Source organism: Peromyscus eremicus, chromosome X (genome assembly GCF_949786415.1).
Source record: "Peromyscus eremicus chromosome X, PerEre_H2_v1, whole genome shotgun sequence".
NCBI classification, from domain to species: domain Eukaryota; kingdom Metazoa; phylum Chordata; class Mammalia; order Rodentia; family Cricetidae; genus Peromyscus; species Peromyscus eremicus.
This window is the reverse complement of record NC_081439.1, coordinates 97,062,667-97,088,446: the sequence shown is the minus strand read 5'-3', so window position 1 is coordinate 97,088,446 and position 25,780 is coordinate 97,062,667. Positions and strand designations below refer to the sequence as shown.

General features: G+C 39.0%; 1 protein-coding gene across 1 annotated transcript; it reads left to right on the top strand.

Annotated features, from left to right (window-relative positions):
* Positions 1-1,931: 1,931 nt before the first annotated feature.
* LOC131900165 (testis-expressed protein 13A-like) lies at positions 1,932-2,921 on the top strand. The gene has a single exon (XM_059251529.1). The coding sequence runs from the start codon at positions 1,932-1,934 to the stop codon at positions 2,919-2,921; it is 990 nt and encodes a 329-aa protein (XP_059107512.1).
* Positions 2,922-25,780: the final 22,859 nt, after the last annotated feature.

The following is a 25,780-nucleotide window of genomic DNA, read 5'->3' as shown; positions in this document are numbered from 1 at the left end:
ATCAACCAATCAGAGAAACACATATTCACAGCATACTGAACGACATCCCACAGCAGCTAGGCACTCAGCAAAGACCAACCAGTCACTGAGTGCTTACTGGAGCCTAGATTGCCTCTTGTGTCCCCTTCCTTTGTGCCAGCTACTGTCCCTGCTGAACTGGCACTGAACTAACTGACTGACACCAGGAGCTCACCAAAGCCACTTCAAAATTCTGGTCACTTATAGTTTCTTTTAAAAATAGATTTTAGGAAATTTACAAAGAATCAAAATGTCCATGTTTTCCTTGGAAAAATATGTTTTCATATTGAATGACCAAATCATAAAATTTAGGTTGCTTTTACCCCCCTTGAGATACAATTCTCTCCTTTCCATGCAGATGCAGGAACCTTCATGAATTTATTTCATGTTTTATATCTATTTAAAGGTGTTTTATATTCATGCTTATAGCTTTTTAACCTTGAAGGAAACATATAATAAAATATGTACTTTATCTCACTGTGACCCTCTGAAATGTTTCCTTTTCATTCAAATAACATTGTTTGAAACCTATTTTACAGATTTATATAAATATAATTTACTGTTGCAGTACTTTGAATTTCCATAGTATGAATATATCATGTTACTGTATATGACTTCTATAGTTCCATGTTTATGATGCTTTCTGTAACAAAATGTTGGAATAAAATCTTTACAGGTTTATATTTTCTTATGCACAGATGAGTGATACTTAAAGATAGTCAAAGACATTTGTATTTTTACCATGTTAAAAATTCTTTGACATTATCCAATACTGAATCCAAATTCAAAATTTCAGATTGTCTCAATGTTTTATTTTACTGAGTAGGAAAGAGACTAGGGCAAGGCTAAGGTCTGCCATTTGCTGATATTCTTCCATTTCCTGTTCCTGGATTCTCACATAGTGAATGGACTTGGAAAAACTTAGAATCACTTCCATTCAGCACGTGGTGGATTGCCTAGTTAGCTTTTTAGTGTGGTCCTTATCAAGTTCCTCTAAACCGCTTGTTAGAACTAAACATTAGATTTAATTACAGTGTTTTCAACAAGGTTGTGTACTTCCTCTCACATCACATGATGAGGAATTTTGTGGTCGTGTTTCACTTTTAGTGATGTGGACATTGATCACTTTGTTCAGAGGGCTAGAATCTGGGCTTCCTAATATAAACTTTCCTCATCCAACTTGCACCTAGTAATTTTAACATCTGTCGATCGCTTAGTGTTGCATGGGTCCATTTTTTTTCATCAGAGTTTTTCTCTTGGTGATTTTTTTAACCTTATCAGCACCTCTAGATTTATTATCTCTTTGCCAGGTAACACAATGCTCTGCTCAAAATTTACTCTACAAGAATTAAACTTCACTGATAAAATGGGCTTTTCAATTCAAGTAAGCTTATATAAAAATGTAAACTATTTTCAACAATCATAAACAGTATTTCCCAAATTAATATTAAGTTATATAATTAGTAATGGCAAATAAGTATTAGCCAGTTCAATTTAATAAATATTTATTAAATATATATCATCTGTATTCACTGTCAGGCTGAGTAAGCAGCGTAACATTCTTCACTGGGTTTTTTGTTTGGGGTTTTAATGCTGTGTTATGTACCTTCTACTGGCTAATTCATTGACCTTAAACCTTGTAGTAAAAAAGCTGTGCTACTTGGGGAGTGTCAATTATACCCTCAGACCACTAGGCGGCGTTTGACTATCTTAAGAGTAGAGAGCGGACCCCCAAGAGTTCAAAGTTCACACTCTATTGTTGTTAGGCTCTGAAGTGAGAAGCCGGGCTGACGACGACGCGTAGAATGGCTATTAATTTTAGTGATCCAGCCTGTGGTTTCTACCACAGGGAAGTTGTGGTTTTTCTAAACAAACAAATAGTTAAACATGGGTCTGATAGATGTTTCCATAGGATGCAGTTGTGTGAGTCCTGGAGCACTTTGGAAAGGGAGTTGCAGACCATCGTGACTGACTCGGCCATGCCAAGAACCATCAAGAAGTCTTGTGCCTGGAGTGCCTTGGCACTGGCGGTGGGCCTGGCTGAGAAGCAGGAGCGGGAACACAGAAAAAAGGTAAAGATGATGCAGGATCAGTTGGATGAGCAGAAGCTGTTGATTAATGCTCTCTTAGGGGTGGTACAAAAACAGAGGGATAAACAAGATGAAAAGGGCATCGCTGAATTCCATCTCCAACAAGGACTCGGAGACCTTAATAGAGTAGAAGGGGAACAAAAATTTCCCCCAAGTAACCCTGTTAGTGTGGTAAGAACGCAGTATCAAAATCAGCAAGGAAAGAAAGAAGATGAGGACCAGGAAACTGAGACACATCCATTAGACAGTGCTATGCTTGGTGGAGATGAGGGACATGATAGTACTCAGAGAGAGCCACTGAAGGTATCAGGCCAAGATGCTGCTGCTGCTACTGCTGATGTTGTTGTTGCTGTTGCAGCTGCTACAGTTACTTCTGTAGAGGAAAACAAGTTTTCTGTAAGAGCAAATAGAAATGAGGTAGACAGTTCTTACCCTGAAATGCAGAAGGTGTGGTCTCAGACTCGTCCGCTGACACTCCTTAGTTTGTCCTCTAGCTCAGTCCAACCTCGGTTTGTTTCCCAAGTGGCAGCAGCAGCGATAGAACAAACTGCTATAGTTCCTCCTGAGCACTGTTCTAGAGCTAGCTGGAGAGGTAGGCAATACCTTTCCGGGAAGATCCTTCCTGAGAAGTTCAAGCCAAGGTTTAGCCTCTCTCAGTACAAACAGCGTAGCATTGTTCACAGAGCTGGGGATTGGTATTGTGATAAGTGTAATGTGATGAATTTCTCATGGCGAAATATATGTTTCAGATGTAAGCAGCTCCAGACAACAAAGGCAACTGAAAACTTTTTATACAATTGGAGATTTCTATGATTTAAGGAATTTATACTTGTGAATTTCTTTTCTGCTAATGAAGGGAATGAGAACATTTCTTGACTATTAGATACTGCATAAGGGCAAGTTAATTTCTGTTTACTTCTAACCATGACTATGGCTACATATAGAAAGTCAAATATAGTTCTATTTAGTCGTATTCTTGTGAAAACAAAATTGCTTTAAATTGTTTATAATTTAAAATGTTCATTCATTGGTTCAAGAAAATCCAGAGAATACAGAAAAACACAAATAAGACACTAAAATTCACAGAAATATTTTGCTAGACTCCTTGTGCTGGGTGGGCTGAGACATACACATCTATGGATTCAGAAAGAGGCCATTGTCATTTCTAGAGTGAAACTAAATTGTTTATATATTGCAGAAATCTGCTCTTTTATTTATTTCTTTTTTGTGTATTCTTTTTTTGTTTTGATTTTACATCCCAAGCAAAGCTACCCCTCCCTCCTCAGGAAGCTGATTTTTAAAAATTATTTTTGGAAAATTCCTAGGGATGCAGTCATACATAGGAAATGCCAATTCAACTACTCAGAAGATGTTTCAGTATTTTAATGTGTTGATGTGTTTTAATTAAAATTCATTCTTATTTCTATAGTAAAAATTGGAAGAAGCAAAAAGAAGAAAGTTCTATGTATAATTTCATTCAAAAATATTATATTTGTCCACTTTCATTTTTATAAAATGTATATTTACATTTATTATTCCAAATCTTTCTTTGATATCATGTACTGATTTGGTTATTCATCTGTTCATTTGTTTACTTTTTATTTTGTGATTCAGGCAATTGAACTCAAGGCCCATTACACATTAAGAAAATATTCTTCTACTGAAATAGATCACTCAGCTCTGAGGCTGTTTCTTTCTTAGTTTTTCCCAACTGCTGCTTTTAGTTGCCATTACTATTACATATGCAGTTTTAAATTTGCCATTTTGTTTCCCATTCTGTGTCCCTCCCTGAGGATTTCCTTTACTTTTTCTTTGTAAGTTCTTTACTTTGCAAGGCATTCATTTCATGGATGTCTATGTGTGATGTTTAAAGGTGAGAATTTTCCATCAAGTGTGATTTTTCCCCTTGGCTGTGAGCCTAGCCTTTAACAGCTGAACATCTCTCCAGTCCAAATGTGCCTTTTCTTTTACCCATAAAAATGTCTTTTATGGGTGACTATTAGTATGTTTACTTTTTCTCCAGTCTTGGATTTTTTATTTGGTATTCTAAACTAAAATGCCACTGCTTTAGGGAGGGTTTACTTGGTCAAAATGTTAAACTATGGTTTGAGTTACATTTTGAAACACAATTGTGCTGTGACTGTGGTAGTTGTACAATTACCAGATATTGTAAAATTTGGGTATCAGGCATGGTGTATTTTAATCTATTCAAAGATTTCGGTATTTGCACTAGAATTTTCTGTTAATATAATACATGTCAAGATATTTTGTGTTGATTTTAATAGGGAAATATTTTTCTGATGTACAAATTCCAATTATATGGTTTTTGTGTAGCATGTAATATAAGGCAAATGAATAAGAACAAGTAGAATTTATAATAATCTGTTTTATGTTTTTAACACACCAAAATTTTTAAAATAAGAAGCTGGAAATGTGGCTCTGTGGCAGCACACGTGCTATCATATGTAAAGCCCCACGTTTGACCTCCAGCACCATGCAAAAGACAGCTTGTGAAAATTTATGAGAATTTATAGCAATTAATCCACAAGAATTTAGTGTGTAGGAAGTTTAAAGTTTACGAAGGTAAAATTTTTCTGTTGATGATAGATGCAAGTTTTATGTTTTCTGATATTCTGTGCTGCTTTGAAGGATTTTGGAGTAATACAACACTCTGGCAATGGAGCTCATCTATATGCATCTAAGAGCCACTGAAAATTTAATGTTCACTGCTCAATACCACCTATGGGCAAAATAAATAAATAATAGTAGTAAAACAGTTAGGCTAGAAAAATACCTGTGTGCAAGGGCTCAAATAAAGTAATATAGGACTCTATTGGACCTATGAAAATGCAAATTAATACCATTTGAAAAAGCCTTAGAAACTAGTGATTTTCATATTTTAGCTTCAATTCATATATATTAAGCAATGTTCTATCTGTGGTATTCAGTGACCTGTTTTCAGATTTTCATTATTTTTCTGGAGGTAAGATTTCCTGATAAGGTCCAGGGATGTTATTTAAATTTTAATTTTGTAGTAAACGGTGCACTTTTCTTCTCTCTCTCTTGCTGTTTCTGTGTGTATGAAGGGTTAATATATTCTAAATGCTGTATTATTTTAGTTTTCTGCATTGAACAACTCTATACAGATAGTCATGCTGATTTTCCTTTCAAAGTCCAAATAAGGAAGATAATTTTGTAATAAAAAATGTTTAAATCTTAGCTTTTTTAACTAAAAAAATTAACTATATTGTATATGCATGGTTTTGTGCATGTGGCTGCAGTGCCTGCAGAAGCTAGAAGATGATGCAATATCCCATGAAGTTAGAGTTACATGCATTCATGCTTTGTGAAGTGGGTATTGGCAACTTTATTCCTCTGGAGGAGAAACAAGTACACCTAACTGCTGAGCCATATCTCAGGCCCTGACTTTTGCTTATGTGTCCAGTGTGATTGTTTCCATGTATTTAAGTACTTGCAGTTGATTTTTGATTCTGTTATTAACATCTATCATTTACATTTTGAAATGTATAATTTTTGTTGAGACAGGGTCTATGTATCCCCTGGATGTCCTGAGACTCACTGGCCTCAAATTCGCAGAGATCCACCTGCCCCTACATCCTGAGTGCTGAGATGAAAAGGATGCACCATCACACAATTTTTAACCCTGGTGCCTTGAAATGAATCTCAAAGCTCTTTTTCTATTTACTCTTTGACTAATAATCCCCCATTTTCCCCTACCCCTAGTTTGGGGTAAGCACCATCATACTCTATTTCAGTGATTTGACTCTTTCAGGTTACACATGTGCATGTGATTACAAAGTATTAGACTTTCCAGCCCTGGCACATTTTGGACTCTTACAATTTAGAACATGATTCAGGACTCATGGATGAAGGACCCAAAAGAAGAACAAAATGGAAACTTCTAAGTGACTATCAACAGTGAAATCTGAATGCCTGAATTGGGTATTGACAATATATAGTATAGTATGAAATATAATAGTAGGTAATAAAATTTGGACATTTTATTTTGAAATAATTTAGAAAAGTGAATTTTGCCCTGGAAGTTTCATGCTCTGTTGCTGCAATAGTCTGAGTGGTCTTTATAGTCAACTGACCCAAAACCAGTCGCATTTTGAAAAATCACTGTTCTACCTGGCACCCAGGCATTGGCTCCTTAAACTATTCTTCCATTTACAGGAACCAGGGCTCCTTGGAGGGTAGCTGGTGCCAAGTTTTGGGGCAGGTTCGATGAGCCTGGAACATTTTGCCACTTATAGAAAGTGACAGCGGAGACTGGTGCTACAGAGGACAAATGGGCCCTAATCAGACTGTCTTAGAGCGAAAGCAACAGACTGAGCATTTACAACATGAGGCTCACACTCACTGGGCAAAGAATGGAGATATAATGAGCAATGATTGTGGCCAATTGCAGGTAGTGACATCTACTAAAATGTGCCCATGCTGATATAATAGCATAATATAAAGCATGCTACAGGATATATGCAATGCATGCCAGAATTTCCAGTGTTGTTTATTAAAATGCTATATATTGTCTGACCCAATTTATGTTACTCCTACACTCAACTTTTCTGCCATCAATGAAGTTGACACAAATAGACATAGAGACTTCAGTATTAACCAACATAAAAGAAGAAATTATATTTAAGTAGGAGAGGAAAAAATGGGAGGGAAGGTATGGCTGATGTTTTTGTAATGTGTTGAATATAGAATGACATACACTGCCTGTGAGAGAAATACTCCAAGATAAAAATGTAATGACTTGAAATTTGAGATGCTATTGGATTAGAGTGTTTGTAATAGCTTTCAAATGTATTTTCTGTTGTATCACAGAAAAAAATGTTACAAATTTGTGGATCTAAGAGAATTTTACAGTCATAAAATCTATGAAAATACAACAAAGAAGGCATTGTTTCCATCATTATTTCTGCAGATTGAGCTTGCAATGCGCAAGTGACTACTGCTGTTCTTCTGTGATGTTCATGTAACTTGGGTGTTCAAAGCTAGCATAAATAAACCAGTTGTGAAGCCACATTGCATCATGTACCATATTTGCTATTACCTTGTGGGAAGAAAGTTTAAAGAAAGCAAGATAGGGTTCACCATATTTCTATCTTGTTTCTCTTAAATGCTGAACACGCATTAAATAATTTTCTGTTTCAAAAAAATACTTCATGATTTGGTTTGTGGTTGATAATAGTACAAAGTGTCTAGATCATAATGAATTTAATTCAGAAATCACTTTACCTTCAGTAATTGTGCAGAGTGATCCTTAGTTTATAGATTTAGTGAAAAGCCCTTTTAATCTTGTGAAATCATGATATTTATCTCCAGTGTTAGGATAGGGGTTTTTTTTGTTTTTGTTTTTGTTTTTGTTTTTGGCTTTTCGAGACAGGGTTTCTCTGTGTAGCTTTGCGCCTCCCCTGGAACTCACTTGGTAGCCCAGGCTGGCCTTGAACTCACAGAGATTCGCCTGGCTCTGCCTCCCGAGTGCTGGGATTAAAGGCGCGCCACCACCACCCGGCAGGATAGGGTTTTTTTAACCTTTCTTTTTATTCATTCTTTGTGTCTTTCACATCATGCCTCCCAATCCCACCCATCACCCCCCCCCAAAAAAAAAAAGAAAAAAGAAAAGAAAAAAAAGAAAGGGAAAATTTTCATCATGGAAGCTGTAGTGTTACACAGTGAGTCACACAGTAAATCTCTTTATCCACACATCTTTACATGCAAGCATTCATGGCAAAGAATCTAGTTAGAGGTCTGTGGTCTCTGCACCATTGACACTAGGCCCTCGCTGGACATCCTGTTGCTGCCCTGTGTTGTGGAGATCCAACTCCCCACCACCCACCCCAGACTCCATGCTCCAGCAGGTTACAGATGGGATGGATGTTCGAGTGGGCAACAAATAACCCTGGTTCTGGGCCTGGGCAGCTGCAGGGTTGGTCAGCCTGCCAGCTCTCCCCTGTTCTCACCACCAGGGGGAGCTCTCATGCATTGGCCTGGTTAGTTCATCCCTTGCAGCGATGAGCAAGGGGCGGGGCCAGTTCTCCTGCTTTCATGTCCTCAAGTCAGCTCTCCCACACCTACACCTTCAGGGTCAGATCTACTGTGTTACCCAAGTGAGGTGTAGGGGCCACTCTCCCCAGTGCTGCAGCTGATGAGGGGCAGGGCCAGCTCTCCTGCTCTTATGACCTCAGGGCCAGCTCTGCCTCAGGTGTTGATGAGCAGGGGTGTGTGTGTGTGTGGGGGGGATGGGATCTCTCCCCTGTTGACAAATGAGTAATGGGGACTTCTCTCCCATGCTCACAACATCGGGCCTGGCTCACCCACACCTCTGTCAACAGGGTCAGCTCTACTATGCTGCCCAGGTGAGGTGCAGGGTCCACTTTACCGAGTGCTGCAGCTGGTAAGGCAGAGGGTTGGCTCTCTAGCCCACAGCAGGTGATGGACAAGGGAGACGGCATATTTCCCTCGCCCTCACCATCATGTGACAGACAAGGGGATGTGGCCAGTTATACCACTCTCACACCCTCAGGGGTATCTCACCCACGCCTCTGGCAACATGGTCAGCTCTACTGTGCTGCCTAGGTGAGGAGCAGGGCCTGCTTTCCTGAGTGCTGCAGCTGGTAAAGCAGAGGGTCAGAGTGCTGTGGGATGGTCTGTATGTCAAATGTGTTGCTGATTGGTCAATAAATAAATCACTAATTGGCCAGTGACCAGGCAGGAAGTATAGGCGGGACTAACAGAGAGGAGAATTGAGAGAACAGGAAGCTGGGTGGGAGAGACACTGCCAGCCACCACCATGACAAGCTGCATGTGAAGATGCCGGTGAGCCACTAGCCATGTGGCAAGGTATAAATTAATAGAAATGGATTAATTTAAGCTGTAGGAACAGTTAGCAAGAAGCCTGCCACGGCCATATAGTTTGTAACCAATATAAGTCTCTGTGTTTACTTGGTCGGGTCTGAGTGGCTGTGGGACTGGCAGGTGAGAGAGATTTGTCCTGACTGTGGGCCAGTCAGGAAAACTCTAGCTACATCCGATCACTCGTCTGTTGCAGGCGGTAAGAAGTGAGGTGTAAGGCAGGCATCTCTCCCTGACCCACACCGTCGCATGACAGATGAGTAGCAGGGATGGCTCTCCCATGCTCACAACTTCAGAGATGGCTCACCCACACCTCTGCCAACAGGGTTGTCTCTATTGTGCTGCCCAAGTGAGGTGCAGGGCCTGCTGTTTTGAGTGCTGCAGCTGGTAAGGGGGGGTCAGCTCCCTTGCCCACCACAGGTGGCAGGGGCAAGGGAGGAGGGCATCTTTCCCTCACCCTCGCCACCACATGGCAGACAATGGGGGTATGGCCAGCTATCCCACTCACACACACTCAAGGCTATCTCACCCACTCCTCTTGCCATCAGGGTCAGCTTTATTGTGCTGCCCAGGCGAGGTGCAGGGCTTGCTCTCCCGAGTGTTGAATCAGGTAGGAGGCAGGGATAGCTCTCCTCCTCTTATGACCCCAGGGCTGCCTCAGGTGTTGTTGGAGGGAGGGAATCTCTACCCTCCTTACCTCCATATGGCAGATAACGGGTGGGGCAAGATTCCCATGCTCGCATTCTTGGGGCTGGCTTATCTGTGCACTCATCAACAGGGTCAGCTCTGCTGGGCTGCCCTGAGGAGGCACAGGGCCTACTTTTCCAAGTGTTGGAGCTGGTAAAGCAGTCGGCTCCCTTGCCAGCTGGAGGTGGTAGGGGCAAGGGGGAGGTCATCTATCCCTCATCCCCACCACCACACCACAGATGAGCGAGGTGGTACTAGCTATGCCCATTAGGATAGTTTTGTTTCCTAGTAATTAAAACACTAGACAAGCTGGGCATGGTGGTTCATGACTTTAATCCCGGCACTTTGGAAGCAGAGGCAGGTGGATCTCTTTTAGTTTGAGGCCAATTTGGTCTACATGCAGAGTTCTAGGACAGCCATGGCTACATAGATATGTTCTGTCTCAAATAACAAAACAAAACAAATAAATACAACAAAACGTTAAACAATCCAGTAGATGACTGAATATGCGTTGGAATATGTTGTCCAGGACAGTGCTCTGAGCCAAACTGCCACCATCCATCTTTGGGAGTTCTGTTGGGCCTGCTGACTATTTACTTTCCTTCATAGAAGGAGGGTATGTGGAACTATGGGACCCTCACCTGAGTACCTGGCCCTCCCAAGCAGCCTTATGCAATTCTGTCCTAATTACACATGACTTTGTGGTTTGGGTGGGGTGGGGAGTAGAGGATGTCAATAGGAAAAGACTAGAAGAGGATACTCCATCTATTCGAATGTAGAAAACCATCATCCCTGCTAAGCAGAGACATTCCAGTGTGACTTTTCTGGGAAAGCACCCAATCCCTGTAAGTAACCTCTCACCTATGCTCTGTAAGGAAGCCAACTTTACTAACTGGTTCCTCGGAGTGAACTTTGGTAGAATCTTGCCTGAGTTTGTTTTTTGAATTTTAGGAGGAGGGGTAGACACTTCTGCATCTTCCTGGAAAGAAGTTCAGCAGCAGACTATTCAATCGTTTTTTTCCAATTTTTAATTTTTTGCTTATTATTATTACTATTTGTGTATGGTGTATGTAGTGTAGTGTGCTGTGTTGTGTTGTGGTTTGGTGTGGTGTGAGGAAGTGCATGTGTCATGGAGTAAGTTTCAGAGCTCAATTTTCTCATTCCAGGACTCAAACTTTGGTTTTCAGGCTTGGCACCAGAAAATGTTCTTTTCACAGTAGATGACAATTAACACAGGCCCAGAACTGCTCAAGGTGCAGAGAATAAGAAACTGTGTGGAATGCTTAGCCTTAAATGAAACATCTCTATCGCACCCCATCCTCTTAAGGCTCAAGTATCATGAAAGAGGCAATGAAAACAGTGTAAAAGCCAGAAGTGGTAAATGACTTCAATGAAACTTCTTTTGGATATAACAGGGAAGTTGCACATATAAAGTCAGAGTAGGTCGGTGGGGTGGCGCACGCCTTTAATCCCAGCACACGGGAGGCAGAGCCAGGCAGATCTCTGTGAGTTCGAGGCCAGCCTGGGCTACAGAGCAAGATCCAGGACAGGCTCCAAAGCTACACAGAGAAACCCTGTCTCGAAAAACAAAAGTCAGAGGCGTTATGACATCATGCAAACACCTGTGCAAGCTCAAGGCAGGTAAAATCCCAGAGTAAGAGAGGGGAGGTGGCCACAGAATCCCATCTCCATAAGGTGCTATTGGCAGTTAACAGCTTCTAGGAGTGAGTCAATTTTGTGTTTTGTTTTGTTTTGTTTTAAGAATGTGACACATGGTAGGTCTATTGTGTTCCACCATACCCAAGAATATTTGGGCAACACCAAGTAGACCCTATGGATATTAAAATGAAAGAAAAAGGAACTTAGATGGGTATGGAGATAGGAGTGTGGGTGGGAGGAGTTGGGGAAGGAGGGGTGACTATAATCAAAATAGGTTGTAAGAAATCCTCAAAGAATTAAAATGTTATTTTTTCAAAGTCTCATTCTCACACTGTCTCTGACAACTCCTTCCTTCCCTCCTGTAACCTGAAAGTCCTACATTTAAACACTCTTCATGTAAATACCCTCATACATGATATGTTTCTGCTGACTCAAAAGGCCAAATCAGACCAGATTAAAAACAGATAAATGCAGGTTTATTGGGCATTGCTTCTGGGCCATGGTCAGAGAAGTCGCATACTGGGGTTAGGGCAGGAAGGATTTATAGACCTTAGGCAAGGGGTGATGAAATGCCAGCTGATACTGTGGCCAAGTATGGTCAAAAGCTAAGCCCCTTGGCAGGCACTTTGGTGAGCTGGTCAGGTCAGAAAGGTGGGTTCCATCAGCTGCCAAAAATGCATAACTGGGCATTTTTCTCCATTCAGCCAAAAAACTCTGAACTTGCGGCCAGGGTTGGAGGAAGTAGGGCAGAAGGGTTTTCCAGCTTGCGTAGGGGTTCTAACTGAACAACACAAATGTATATTCTTATTTCTACCATTCTTACATAAAATACCCTCTGTATGAAAAACTGTACTTTGTTGTTTCCTTTAATTAGTAATTGAGATCCTTCCATATTAGAGCAATCTTCCTAGTTATCCTGCAAAAACATTCAGTCGTTACCTTCATATTGATACAAACTGTTTTCAGAATTGATTATTTCATCACACAACCCTGTAGATAATACATTTCTTATCTGTACAGGCGCATCTAGAGGATAAGTTCCCTAAAATTGGATTCTTGGTTCAAAAGGTCAAAACATTCATAATTTTGGCAGCTTTTGCTAAATTCCCTACAAGGCATAGTACCCATTTGCATTTTCAAAAGTAGTGCATTATGAAAGCACTTGTTTTTCCCACATCCTGGAAAATGCTGACAGTGCTCTATCAGTTTTCTAAATGATAGTTTAGATTGCTGCTTTACAGCAGCTGGCATGGCAATGCTAAAAAGCTGAAGGCCACAGATTCTAACCAGATATTTTTCCTCCTGGGTCTGAGCTGATCAAGAAAAATTTTAAAATGCGATGGGAAATATTCTTTTTACGTAAAGCAAGGCATTTTTCTAACATGGTGGAAGCAATGGGGTAAGTATGTGCCTTATCTGAAGTGTTGTATATTTCTTGGAAGAAAATGGAAACCCATTAGACTCTGCAGTGCTCCATTTCCTACAGAGCTAAGTGCTTGTGCGTTTTGGGGATTTTGCAGTGGCCTGTGATTTTAGCTTTTCAACATTTTCTTAACACTTTGTCTGGTGAGCTAGATTGGATAATTTAACTGAGCACAGTTGGAGATGGAAAATAGAGTGGAAGTGACCTTTCAGACTAATTGGTACCAAAGAACATGCATTGGACTGACGTATCCGTGCATGCGCATCATTAGTGAAGGTGACACAAGGTCTGATTTAGAGGAGTCGCCACTTCTTTTTCCTCTCTCTCAGAATCCTTTCTTTTCCTGGTCATGGATCCACTCTTTCTTGAGTCATCTATACTCTACCAGATGAGCTTCAGTCTCTTTTACTAGTTCCTCTACTGCTAAGCTCTCTCTGCTTGCTTATGTCCTCCAGAATTTAAAAGGCTTTTCAGCATTTACTCACTGTTCTCTACGGAAATGGTTGTCTTCCTTCCCGCATTTGACTCTTCTCTTAAAAATAAGAGAAACTGATTTATTTTAATTTTATTGTTGTTATATATTTTTATCTTTTAAAATTAAAATACAATTATATAATTTCCCCTTTTTGCTTTCTGCTCTTCCCAACTCTTCCCATGTACCCCAGTCCTTGCTTACAAATTCATGAGTTCTGGCTTCTTTTTCTTTAATATTGTTATATATTTATTCCCAAATATATGAATATGGTATTCTCAATCCATATAGTGTTATTTGTATGTACATGGTTTCTAATCTGACATTTTTGTATTGGATAATTAATTGGAGGACTGTTCATTCTGGAAGACTGTTTTTTCCCACTCTCAGGGAAGCTACACCAATGAAACCTTAACAGCATGGTTACCTAAACAAGATCTGAAGAAAGATTTAAGTATGTTATTATATATATATATATATATATATATATATGAGGTTTTTTACCTGTATGTATATCTGTGGACCATGTGTGCACCTGCTGCCCTTGGAGGTCAGAAGAGGGCATCATATTCATGGGAACGAGTTATAGAAGATTTTGAGCCATGATGTAGTTTATGGCAATCAACCTGGGGTTCTCTGCAAGAGCAACAACTTCCCCCTCCCTTTTTTGTTTTTTTTTTTCAAGACAGGGTTTCTCTGAGTAGCCCTGGCTCTTTTGGAACTCACTTTGTAGACCAGGCTTGCCTTGAAGATCTGCCTGCCTCTGCCTCCCAAGTCTGGGATTAAAGGCATGCGCCACCATCACCCAGTGCAGCAAATGCTCTTAATCACTGAACCATGTCATCTCCCCTCACCCCAGTTTGGCTCTTAAATGTCCAAGGCCAGACCTATCTCCAGTTGCATGTATCAGGTTAGATAAATAAAAAGCTATCCCATACTGAATCCAGAAACCCATTGAATCTCATTTTTTAGATATTTGATTAATTGAAATTCAGAAGTTATTTCTGTATTATTTTCTATTTCAGAATTAGTATCTCATCAATTTCCAAATCTTTTTTCTTTTTTATCTTAATCATACATCTCTTATAACTTTATTTGCTCATTTCTCCTGCCTGTACTCCAATTTGGAGCCTTTTAAAAATCTTTACTTGATATAGAAAAATAGCAACCTCAGTGGAGTATAATCCTGTAGTCTCCACTACCACTGACAGATATCCTCCCTCAGATTATCACCTCAACTATGGAGCTAATATTAGATTAATAGAAATATCACCCATTTTGACATCTCTGGATGTCCACGCCACTCTTTTCTTGAAATATTCTTACTTATGTGTGCTTTACTCATTTTTTAAGATTTACCTCAAACACATACTTACTGTTGACCCTGTCCATGTACAGAATTGTTTTCTCCTAACCTAAGCCCATATATTTCTCTTTCAGAGTAGAATGCAAGTTTCTCAGTGAAAACTTCTGTTTCTCTTTAGCTGTCATCTCAGCATCCAACTATTTAACCCATCTATAAGCAATTGATTTCAGTATGCTGTTTTTCAATAACTGGAATTTATACAATTTCATAACAAAGAGCCATACTTTAAAAAAAATCTCACTTATATGTTATTGTGAGATGGAAATTTCTGTTTCTTTGGAAGGTGAGGAAAAAACTATAGGATTATAGCACACAGTTCTTGCTCTGGTCCTTGAATGTAATTTTCTACTCTACAGAACCACCTCCTCACTTGGCATCTCTCTGTTCCTTTACTACTTTCCTCTCCCAAAGTAGCAGGACACAGGGTCCAGCTTTTAAAAGGACTTGTGTGACTAAACTAGGCCCATTCAGACTATCTAAGATAATTCTTACATTTTTAAATCCATACCTTGATTGCATTTCCTGAATCTATTTCTTCATAAAGCCTAATAGAATCACAGATCTCAGAGATTAGACTGTCTTTGGTAGACTATTATTGTGCTCACCACTCAGGAGAAGGAGAGGGAAGACCAAAAACCAACATGATAAAATATTGGATTTGATAGTTTACTAATTTACTGTAGCCTGGGGTAGGACATGGCTCTGAATTGAAAATAAAAAGTGAGATAAGGAGAATCTAATATATACCCTACAACCTTGAATAAAACAAAAGTTTTGATGTTGGGGACTGAATCAAGGCTTCACACATGCTAAACATATATCCAACATCAAACCGCATCCCAGCTAAACATGAACTTTATTATAATAGAATAATGAAATGTTAGCATCAAATTAAGAGTGTATAATGGTGTAAGATTATAAAATTATTCAAATAGTTGTGTTTAATTTTCAGATGGTAACAATATCCTCGTGAGTGTTAGAAGATGGGATTTCTCTTTCCAAATTGTTCCTGTTACTGAATATATTACATTGAATACAGATTTTTAAAAACTTTTCCATATAAAAAGCAACACACAAAAAATAAAGATCATTTGGGAGGGATAGATATTACTGAAATGGAGGGAAGATTTCTTGTGGAAAAAAGGAATTCATATGTGTACGCATTACTTCACAAACATTTGAAGAGGTATAAATATTGGAATAAAGTGAGCACCAAGAATATTTGTTTAAAAGCTATCTAATTTAATTTGCTTTAAACTTCTCTTCTTTTTTATGTGTGTAAATGCAGCCTTCTTCAGGAGTATGGCCTGAGGTATGCATAAAGGAACAGAATTGGTCATTGGTATTCTCTTAAGGTTCACCCCCCCCAACTCTTTCAGAGGTTTCCTTGGGGGCCAAAAGCAACTTGGAAAAGAAAGGGTTTATTTGGCTTACATGTCCTAGATAACAGTCTATTTAGGGAAGCTGAGGCAGGAGTCTGGAGGCTTGTTCTTTATGGCTTGACTGACCTGCTTTTTTATACTACCCCGGACCACCTGCCCAGAGGTAGCACCACCCATAGTTCCCACATCAACCACTAATCATGACAGGGCTCCAAAAATTTGCCTACAGCCCAACCTTGTGGAGGGAAGGAGTCCTCTTCTTAAAGGACTCTAGCTTGTGTCAAGATGACATAAAACTAGCCATCAGGGAAATGGTGTAAAATGATTGAGTCAGTGCCGTCCTGGTTACCATCTTCCACTCTACTTGCTAGAAGAAGTGTAGAGACCTACAGAAGTTTTCTAGTGAGAACTTACTCAGGGTCCGATAATCTGAACTTGCTTTACCCAGCAGGACTGCATAAGGGGATGATTTGACCATGGGTATGGTTACTAGGTGTTTGGAAGGGTCTACACTTGGCTGTGTGGTATGCTTTGATCTAGCAAGGGGGAGGTCTTTTGCCCCACCCTTGGCATTGTTATAAAAAGCACTTTTGAAGAAACAAAAGGGGCCAGTAGGTTTTGATCCAGGTCTTCCTGAAGCCATCTTGTGTTTCCATCTGTCTCCTCTCCACTATCTTTCTATCTAAAAGTTTCTTATTCCTCTCTCCTCCTCATAGGGACCCTTGAAAAGGTGGGAGTTGGCTTCTCACAGATGACACCAGAACTAGGGACTTGAGTGCAGAGTGAGAGTAGGAAAACCCTTTGGAAGCAGTTGGACATGTCTGGTTTTGTATGAAAAGGTTAGGCGGTATTTTATTTGTCAGGAGCAAAAACTGTATATAGAAAAATTAGGCTGCAGCAAGTATCACTCAGTCTATGTTTCTTTCTTTCTCTCTCTCTTAATTTCTATCTATTAAATTAGGAAAAATATAGGACTTAGGTATAGGAATATTGTGTAGGAAGAAACTTAGGGTAAGATTAGAATTTCCGTAGTGCTGGACCTGAAAACAGTGTCCAAGGAACAAGTAGCCGATGTGGATTTAGCAGTCTGAGAAAGAAAAGCCATTATCGGGCAGGGAAATAGTAAGCAGATGTTTCTATATTCATTTGTAGAAAGTTTGAAAATAGGGGAGTTAAAGTAGAAACACAAGTATAGAGATTTTTGGATTTCATAGAGGAACTGTGTTGATTCTTTGACTATGGGACTCTGGACACAGACTCCTGATGGAGAATCAGAGTTGAAATGCAAAAATATTATGAGGAATATGGGCCGGAAAAGATTCCTGTGGAAGCTTTTGACCTGTGGGTATTAATTTGGGATAGCTTAGATCTAAGCCCTGAGCAGCAGAGGGGTATTTTCCCTGAGGTGGAACAAAGCCTTCTGCTCTGCTGGAAGTGCCACTAGATGAGAACACTTTTATAATATCGTTTAATCAGAGTCAGTTCCCTCTTGGCCATGAAGTTGAGTTTAAGGAACAGAAAGAAATCTTGGGATGAGACAAGAGAGGAAGTAAAAGGTTTGAGAGACAGTAATTTCTCTTTCTCAAAAACTGGAGGCTCCTCAGGTCTTTTTTTCTCTGAAGGATACTTATCTTCCTTCTGTAGAGGCAGAATTAGACTCACCTGGGGGGTTGTCTATCAAAATGGCAAAGTTGCCCACAATTGCCCTGGTGCAAACCCTCACTGCTAGTCCTGTGTCTCCTCCTCAAGCCAATATTTGAGAAGCAGCTAGCAGAGAGGTGAAGGTGCAAGGATTTCAAATGTTCCCCATAACTGAAAAGCCAGATGCCCAGGGTAATATAGTGTGAATGTAAATTGAGCTGGAGGTGCAGCAGCCACAGCTGGTTGTGGCTGGGTTTCCTCTCGGACCCAGAAGGGCTGCTTGAGAAATGTAGCTGGTAGCAGTGGGCCAGCATTCAGCCATGCAGCACAAGGAGCGAGAGAGCCCTCAGGACCTCAGGATGCCGGAGTCTCTAGGCAGGCAGGCCCAGAGACAGGAGGCACAGACAGAAGTCATGCAGTTTCTGTTTGCTGGATGTACAGGGAGCTCTTTCTGAAAAGAGCTCTATAGCAGCTCAATTACCTTGGCAACCACCTTCATCCTGAGGCAAAGTTCCTTGGGAAACACTGCTGTAAAATGCTGCTGTGACTGAGAGTGAAGTGTCAGCAGTGCTTATTTGAACTGAGTTGAATTGTTGTATTCAGGGTGGCTGCAACAAATTTGGGTAAAGGGACCGCCTCCAAGCCAGCAACTGGCTGGCTGCCTCTGGGCACACTTCCACCATGACAGCACACCACAACTGGTTCCAGGATGGCTTGGAGTGCCCGGTGGGGTAGGTGGTTTGGGGGATGATGCCATCCCAAGTGTTACAGCCCTTGGCAGCAGTGCTCACCAAATCCCGGGACCAAAGGAGCCAGATACAAAGACTCTAGAGCCGCTGACGAGTTAGGCTCTGATTTCCAACTTTCAGGGGAACTATAAAACTGGTATCAGAACTGACTTTGAACTTCAAACTTCAGAAATGAAACAATTTTGAGTTCACCTACAATTTTAACTGTGGTGACTCACAACTCATGTACCTTCTGTCTTGTTGGAAGAAAATATAAATAGTTCTGTTAAGAGACCTCTTTTAGATGTTTGCTAAAGTTTGTAAAATGTAAATAGTCCTATAGAGAGGTTGCTTTTGGATGTAAGTTTGTAAGAATTGTAAATATGTATAGTAATATTCATGCTAGAATTATGTTAACCTGTTGATATTAATGAACCATGGTTTGGTGAGGCTACGGTAGTCTTTAGGTTTGATGCAGTTGCATCAGGAGTTTACTGATTTATTTGATGCATTTGCATCAAGTGTTTATTGATTTAAAAAAGGGCAGTTCTATTAGTAATATAAGTTAGGAAAGAAAGTGAATCAGGCACTTTTTGGACTTACCAAAATAGGACAGAAGATGGAATTATTTTCTCTGAATTTGTCAAGTGCAAATGGACTAGACATTGTTTAGGTATTTACTGCTTGTATCTATGGTATATAGTTATCGTACTTTTGTATATAGTTTTTCTTATATTAGTTATAACTTTTTTGCTTTTTTCTTTTTATTAAAATAGAAAGGGAGAAATATGGTGATAAAAAAAATAAAAATGGCTTAGTGCAGCTAAGGCTGTTATAGACATCTTAGACCCACCCCAAAAGGACATTCCATCTTGGTCATCCTCTAATCCTTTACTGGGAGGTGTGGCAGCCATAAGGATTTCTGTGGTTGTTCCAACTGCTTCAAAGCTCTTAGTAGGGACCTGAGTCAGAGCTGAGTTAAGCTCTGTACCTCCCCCTGCCATAGGCTGGTAGTCAGAGATGGGTAAACTCCTTCTTGCTAGCTGCTAACCTAAGACAGAGTATGCTTGATGGAAAGTGTATCTCCATGATGAGTAAGGCTGATTAGGAAAGAAGAAGATGACCGAAGGCAAGCACAGTCTATCTGAGGGGTTTGAGGGGCCCTTTAAAATATTAAGAAGGGAGAGCTGTAGAGACCCATATAGGTTTCCTCTTGAGAACTTACTCACGGTCTGAGAATCTGAGCTTGCTTCACCCATCAGGGCTGCATAAGGGGAATATTTGATCACAGACTTGGTTACTAGTTGTTACTAACTTGATGACTTTGTGTACTCAAATATTGTATTCTATCAATTCATCAAGTGTTTATTTTCACATCAAAGAGTGGACTTCATATTCCAATTATTATGGGCTTTATTCTCAACACATAATCCCTTCTAGACTAAAGGTCTGTTTTTTACTTCTTGCACTAAGAAAGGGCTGGATTAATCAAAGTTCAAACATCTATCTCTAATCCAATCAGATTCTCTATCATATTTGACAGAAGGAAAGCCACAAGCCAGTATGCAATTGTGAGTTACTGAGATAAAAACTTATGTAAGTTTTCTGTTGAAACTTAGCACCATTTAAAATCTTATATCTGAACAAGAAAAACCAATCATCAGAGAGAGAACACAAATTTGAAAATGAAGTAAAGATTGGAGAGGCCCTGAGAGATAGAAAAGAATGAGTTTCTAACCTTCTAATTTACTTCCCTGGAGATTTACTTTCTTCTTGTGTATGAAACTGAATTGGATACTCATTAATTTCTTTTGTATGTATGTAATGTATATTCATGTTAGCCTGTGTATGGCTACATGTGTTTGCTGCATGCACGTGTGTGTGTGTGTGTGTGTGTGTGTGTGTGTGTGTGTGTGTGTAGGCCCATGCCTGATGTCAGGAATCATCTCAATCACTCTCTACCTTAGGGCAGGGTCTGTCAATTGAACTCAGAATTTGGTGATAGAGCTAGTCTAACTAGCCAGCTTTCCTGTTTCTTTCTTTCAAACACCAGAAATACAGTCAGGTTGCTACATATACCTGGCACTGGATTTGGGCACACAAACTTGGATCCTCACACTAGCTCAGTAAAAGGTTTTATCCACTGAGCCCCTTCCCCAACCCCCAAATTTCCTTTATAAAAGATATTTTGATGCCAACCTTTCATTTGTCTATTATAATAAAGATCACATTGAGCCGGGATGCAGTTTGATGTTGGATATATGTTTAGCATGTGTGAAGCCTTGATTCAGTACCTGACACCAAAACTTTTGCATTATTTAAGGCTGTAGGGTAATATATATATATATATATATATATATATATATATATATATATATATATATATATATATATTACAGTGTATGAAATTCCAGTTCACCATGAGATGGGGAAATTGAGATTCAGCAAAGCTCACCATTTCATCCAGTATTTTATATGCAGCAATGTACTGAAGCCAAAATATGAATGGAGGTAGTCTGACTCTGGGACCTCCAATCCACTGGATGCTTTTCAGTCTGTAGTCTAGGTTTATTATTTTCCTCTCTACTCTTTGACTATATCCATCAGCTTTCTTTTATTTTTGTAAACTTATAACTTAATACTTTATTAACTTGTTAGAAAAAATCCTTCCTGCTCCCATTACCTGTGTTGCTAACATGAGGGTTTAAAGCCACAGTGGGATAAAAATATGTTACTCTATGGCAAGAGCACATTGAAGGAGTGATTTACCAAATGGTGCATCAGTTTCTAAGGGTTCTCACTGTCCACAAAGTTAGCAATTTTTGTCACATCTCACCAATGGAATTCAGACTTTAATAATTTGTGGCTTCATTACTTCAGTTTCTGTTCCAAAAAGATGTTGGATTTTTCCTCTGAAGAATGCTATCCATTTGTCTCTGAAGAGAAAATTCCAAAACTCTGCTGGCTCAGTACTGATTCATTTGGTATAGATAGCTTTAGAGATCCACAGCCATGCACAAGGCTGAGCTCTGGGAGTCTACTCGAAGAGAAGGAAGAGGGATTATATGAGTAAGGGAGGAGTCAAGATCATGATGGGTAAATCCACAGAGGCAACTGAACCAAGCTCAAAGAAACTCATGAACTTTAGATTGACAGCTGTGGAAACTGCATGGCACCAGACTAGGCCCTCTGCATGTGAGAGACAGTTGTGTAGCTTGGTCTGTTTGAGTGGCCCCTGGCAATGGTACCAAGATCTATACCTGGTGCATGAGCTGGCTTTTTAGAGTGCATTCCCTGTGGTGGGATGCCTTGCTCCGCATTGATGCAGTGGGGAGGGGCTTGATCCTGACTCAACTGAATGTACCAGGTTATGTTGATTCCCCATGGGAGGCCTTATCCTTTTCAAGGAGTGCATGGGGGGATGAGAGGGGGAACTGTGATTGGTATGTAAAATTAATAAAAAATTTTAAAAAAATAAGTTGAACTCAGAAATAAAATCTTAACACAAGAAAGGTAGATACTGACCCTGGCTAACAACTCAGTTTTCCATTTGTTTTCTTCTTCAACTCTAGTTCTCAGGATCTGCTCCCTCCATTATTCCAGAGTTAAGGAATGACATCAATATCCATAGTTTTTCTTTCCTTTTTCATTTACCTCACACATATGTTCAATCATCTAGTTCAGCTGACTTTACCTTTAAAGTGCATAGCTTTGAGCTATTCGCTTTTCTTCATGACCTCTACTGTCTGCCATCACCCTAGAAAAAACATCATATTATCTTCCTTAGATTTATGTTCCTATCTTTCTAACTCCTATTGCATTCACTTCTTCCTTTTTCAAACACATTTATCACACAGCTGTCAGACATCTATTTAAAAGTTACTTCCTATTGTGTAATTCTCTTTAAACCCTTAGGCAACTCTCATAAAGGGGGTATGAAGTTATTCTAGCAGATCTTAGGGCATTTCTCTGTGCCCTGACTAATTCTGTACTTCATATCGTGTCACAATAATCTAGAATTGTTTTTACATCTTTATATATCTCATATAGTTTTGACTTCTACTCTCCCTAATCTTTCATCTGCAGCATCTTTACCTAAGGGACTATAATGTTGTACCTGAAGATTTAGTGAAGACACCACAAAGAATCCTTGCAAAACTGACTCTTGTATCTGAATCAAGAGTTTATGGTCTGAAATGCAGCTTAGCATGTGAAAGGCCTTGTGCTTAAAACTCACTGGTACAAGAAACACCAGTTATTCTCTTCTGAACCACTTGGTGCTTTCATTAATCTGACGTAATAGAGACTATCTATTGGAAGATACATATAATATTTAGCCTTCAAGGATAGCTAAATATCCATTATTTTTCAACCCTAACATATGTACATGCTTAATGAATAAATACTATAATGGATGCATTCAATCAAATTTTAGGTACAAAAAAGTACACATGTATGAAAAGAAAAGCTGCTGAAACTGAAAAGAGGAAAGCCAAAGCCTAGACAATAATGACTATGTTAAGGTCAGACTGTGTAAAGAAGCACCATATTGTACTAGTGTGACTACTAAGAGATGGAAGAACTCCAGGCTTACTCAATTTTACACTGAGTACTTCAGGTGACTCCTGGGATTCCTTGTTTGTGAATTCGTCCTTTTCTTCATACTGGCTCAAAACAACTTTACCTAAACAACCCCAGAATTGCACAGGGAAGTCAAGCTGGGAATAAGTTCTCACTGGGGATATGTTCAGCTGAGCAGGAAACAAAAGTGATCCCAAGTGAGGATGTGGACTCTTGATATTAAGAATACAATGCCATACTATAAACCTAAATATTCACATCTTAATATTCAGCCAGTTGTACTATAGCTACCTGTTAAAATGTGTCTTTATATAATGTCATTTACATTGACAAGAAGCTTTCTGAGTAGAAAAATAGCATTGCTTGAAAAAAAGTCACTTAATAAAGAATATACTCACACACCAAGAAAATTTAACATAGAACCCGATAACATTCAATACGAACAAAAGATCACTTATTTAGTAGGATTCCATGTAAAATTGTTAATGTTTTACAGCTTGATAATAATTAATATTGCAGTTCATTTTCAAGGCTAATGTAACCCAGTAAAATACTAAAATTTTTCCCAAGAATGATTTTTAATGATGATACAGTGTTCTATGCTTGTAACAACTACATCAAATACCTCATATTGTACATGCACAGTTACTATTGCTCTTATGAAAATTTAAAGACATAGGAAACCATTGATTCAGAGATATTTTTAGACGTAAAACTATTTGATTATTTTTGACATACATTTAAAATGGGCTGGAGAGATGGCTCAGAGGTTAAGAGCACTGGCTGTTCTTCCAGAGGTCCTGAGTTCAATTCCCAGCAACCACATGGTGGCTCACAACCATCTAGTATGAGATCTGGCTCCCTCTTCTGGCCTGCAGGGATAACATGCAGGCAGAACATTGTATACCTAATAAATAAATAAATAAATAAATCTTAAAAAAAAAAAATAAATAAATAAAATAAAATAAAAATTTTAAGTATATATCAATATCACATTTATTATTACATAGTTAGAATTTATATATGTAAACATAAAAAGGACAAATGTGACATTATAATCTGTGGAAATGGGTTACAACCAGTTCCAAACATTGATAAATTTGGTTAAATATTTTATTTTGAAGCTTTGCATCATCTGTGTTCCATATATAAATTTCTTAAAGAAAAAAAGTTAATAGGAATATTTATTTGGGTGTAATACTTTACATATATATACATATATATATGTACATATATATATGAGAGAGTTAGGTTTGAGTTTAAGTTATTTTAACAGCATTAAATGAATTATAATTATTTCTTTTCATATATTCTAAGGAACTTTGTGTTGCAAGTAGAGTGTACTTCCTCATAAAATTATACTAGAGCTTTATTTTCTGTATGTGAGGCTTTGAATTTCTTATTTTAATTTTAGTGGAAATATATGAATGTATCTTTTTGAATCAATTTATTAAATTATATCTTTAAAGATATTTCATATTGATTTTCAAGTTTATTTGCCTTAAAATATTATTTTTTAAAGATGTATTTTATTCTTTATTTATGTATATGTGTGTATCTGTGTGAGTATAAATGCCAGCAGAATCCAGAAGAGTACATCTAATTCCCAAGAACTGTAGTTGTAGATGGTTGTGAGCTGCCATGTGATTGTTGAGAATTGAACCTGGGTCCTCTTCAAGAGCAGCCAGTGCTCTTAACCATTGAGCCTTCCCTCCAGCTCCACCTTAAGATATTATTAATATTGCCTTGCTAATGCATTTTAGTTAAGATCTTACTGAGTAGTTCAGTCTGGCCTTGAAATCACTATGTAGCACAGACTAGTCTGGAACTTGTGATCCTCCTGCCTTAGTCTCTAACTGCTGAGATTAAAAATGTAATAACGACAAGTCCAGCAACCTTTTTCTATTTCTGAAATAAATATTTTAATGACTGTGGTACCAGTGGCTTGTTTTTGTGGTGCTGCAAGTCATTAGACATTGGTATTATGTCACCAAGTTACAACCTCAGCCCTTCAGTGCTATTTCGATTATCAAGAAAACAGCAGGAATATCTGGCATTTATTGAAAAGTTCACTCATCAAAACATTGCACTAAAAATCTGATGGCCATCATTTAGAGGATTAATTCATTTGTATGTATTTATAGAATAATACAGCAGGTGAAAGTAAGTTTTCACATGTCAACCTGGGTGAGCATCATGAATGAAATGGTGAGAAAAGCAAGTTTCAGAACATCATTTACAGAGTAGAATAATTCTTTATAAATTTAGTAATTAACATGCATTACCCAATTTTTAAAAATGACGTAAATTGCAGCAAAAGCAAATTCACTACAATGATTGCTTTGGAGAATGGATCAGGTAACTACCTCATAATACTTTGTTTTTTCTTTTTCTTTTTCTATTTATTCACATCATGAATCTCAATCCCATTCATCTCCCCCATCCCTTCATATCCTATCCATGCTCTTGCAACCTACCCCCTAAAATAAATAAAGTAAAATTTAAGAGGAAAAAAAGAGAAAAAAATCACATCGTGGAAGCTGGAGTGTGTCACATTTAGTCACACAGCATACCCTTTAGTCCATACATCTTTACTTGTAAGTGTTCATTGCAAAGAGTCATTGCCTCTGGTTTCAGCTACACTATTGATAGTGGGCCCTCACTGGGACTTCTTTTGGATATCCTGTTATTGCCCTGTGTCATAGAGGACCTGCAGCTTTGGATCTGCAGGACCAGCCTCTTCATATGCTCCAGCAGATCTTAGATGGGATGGGTGTTAGGGTGGGCCAACTCAACCTGGTTCTGGGCCTGGGTGTTTGCAGGGTTGGTCATCCTGCCACCTGTCCCCCAT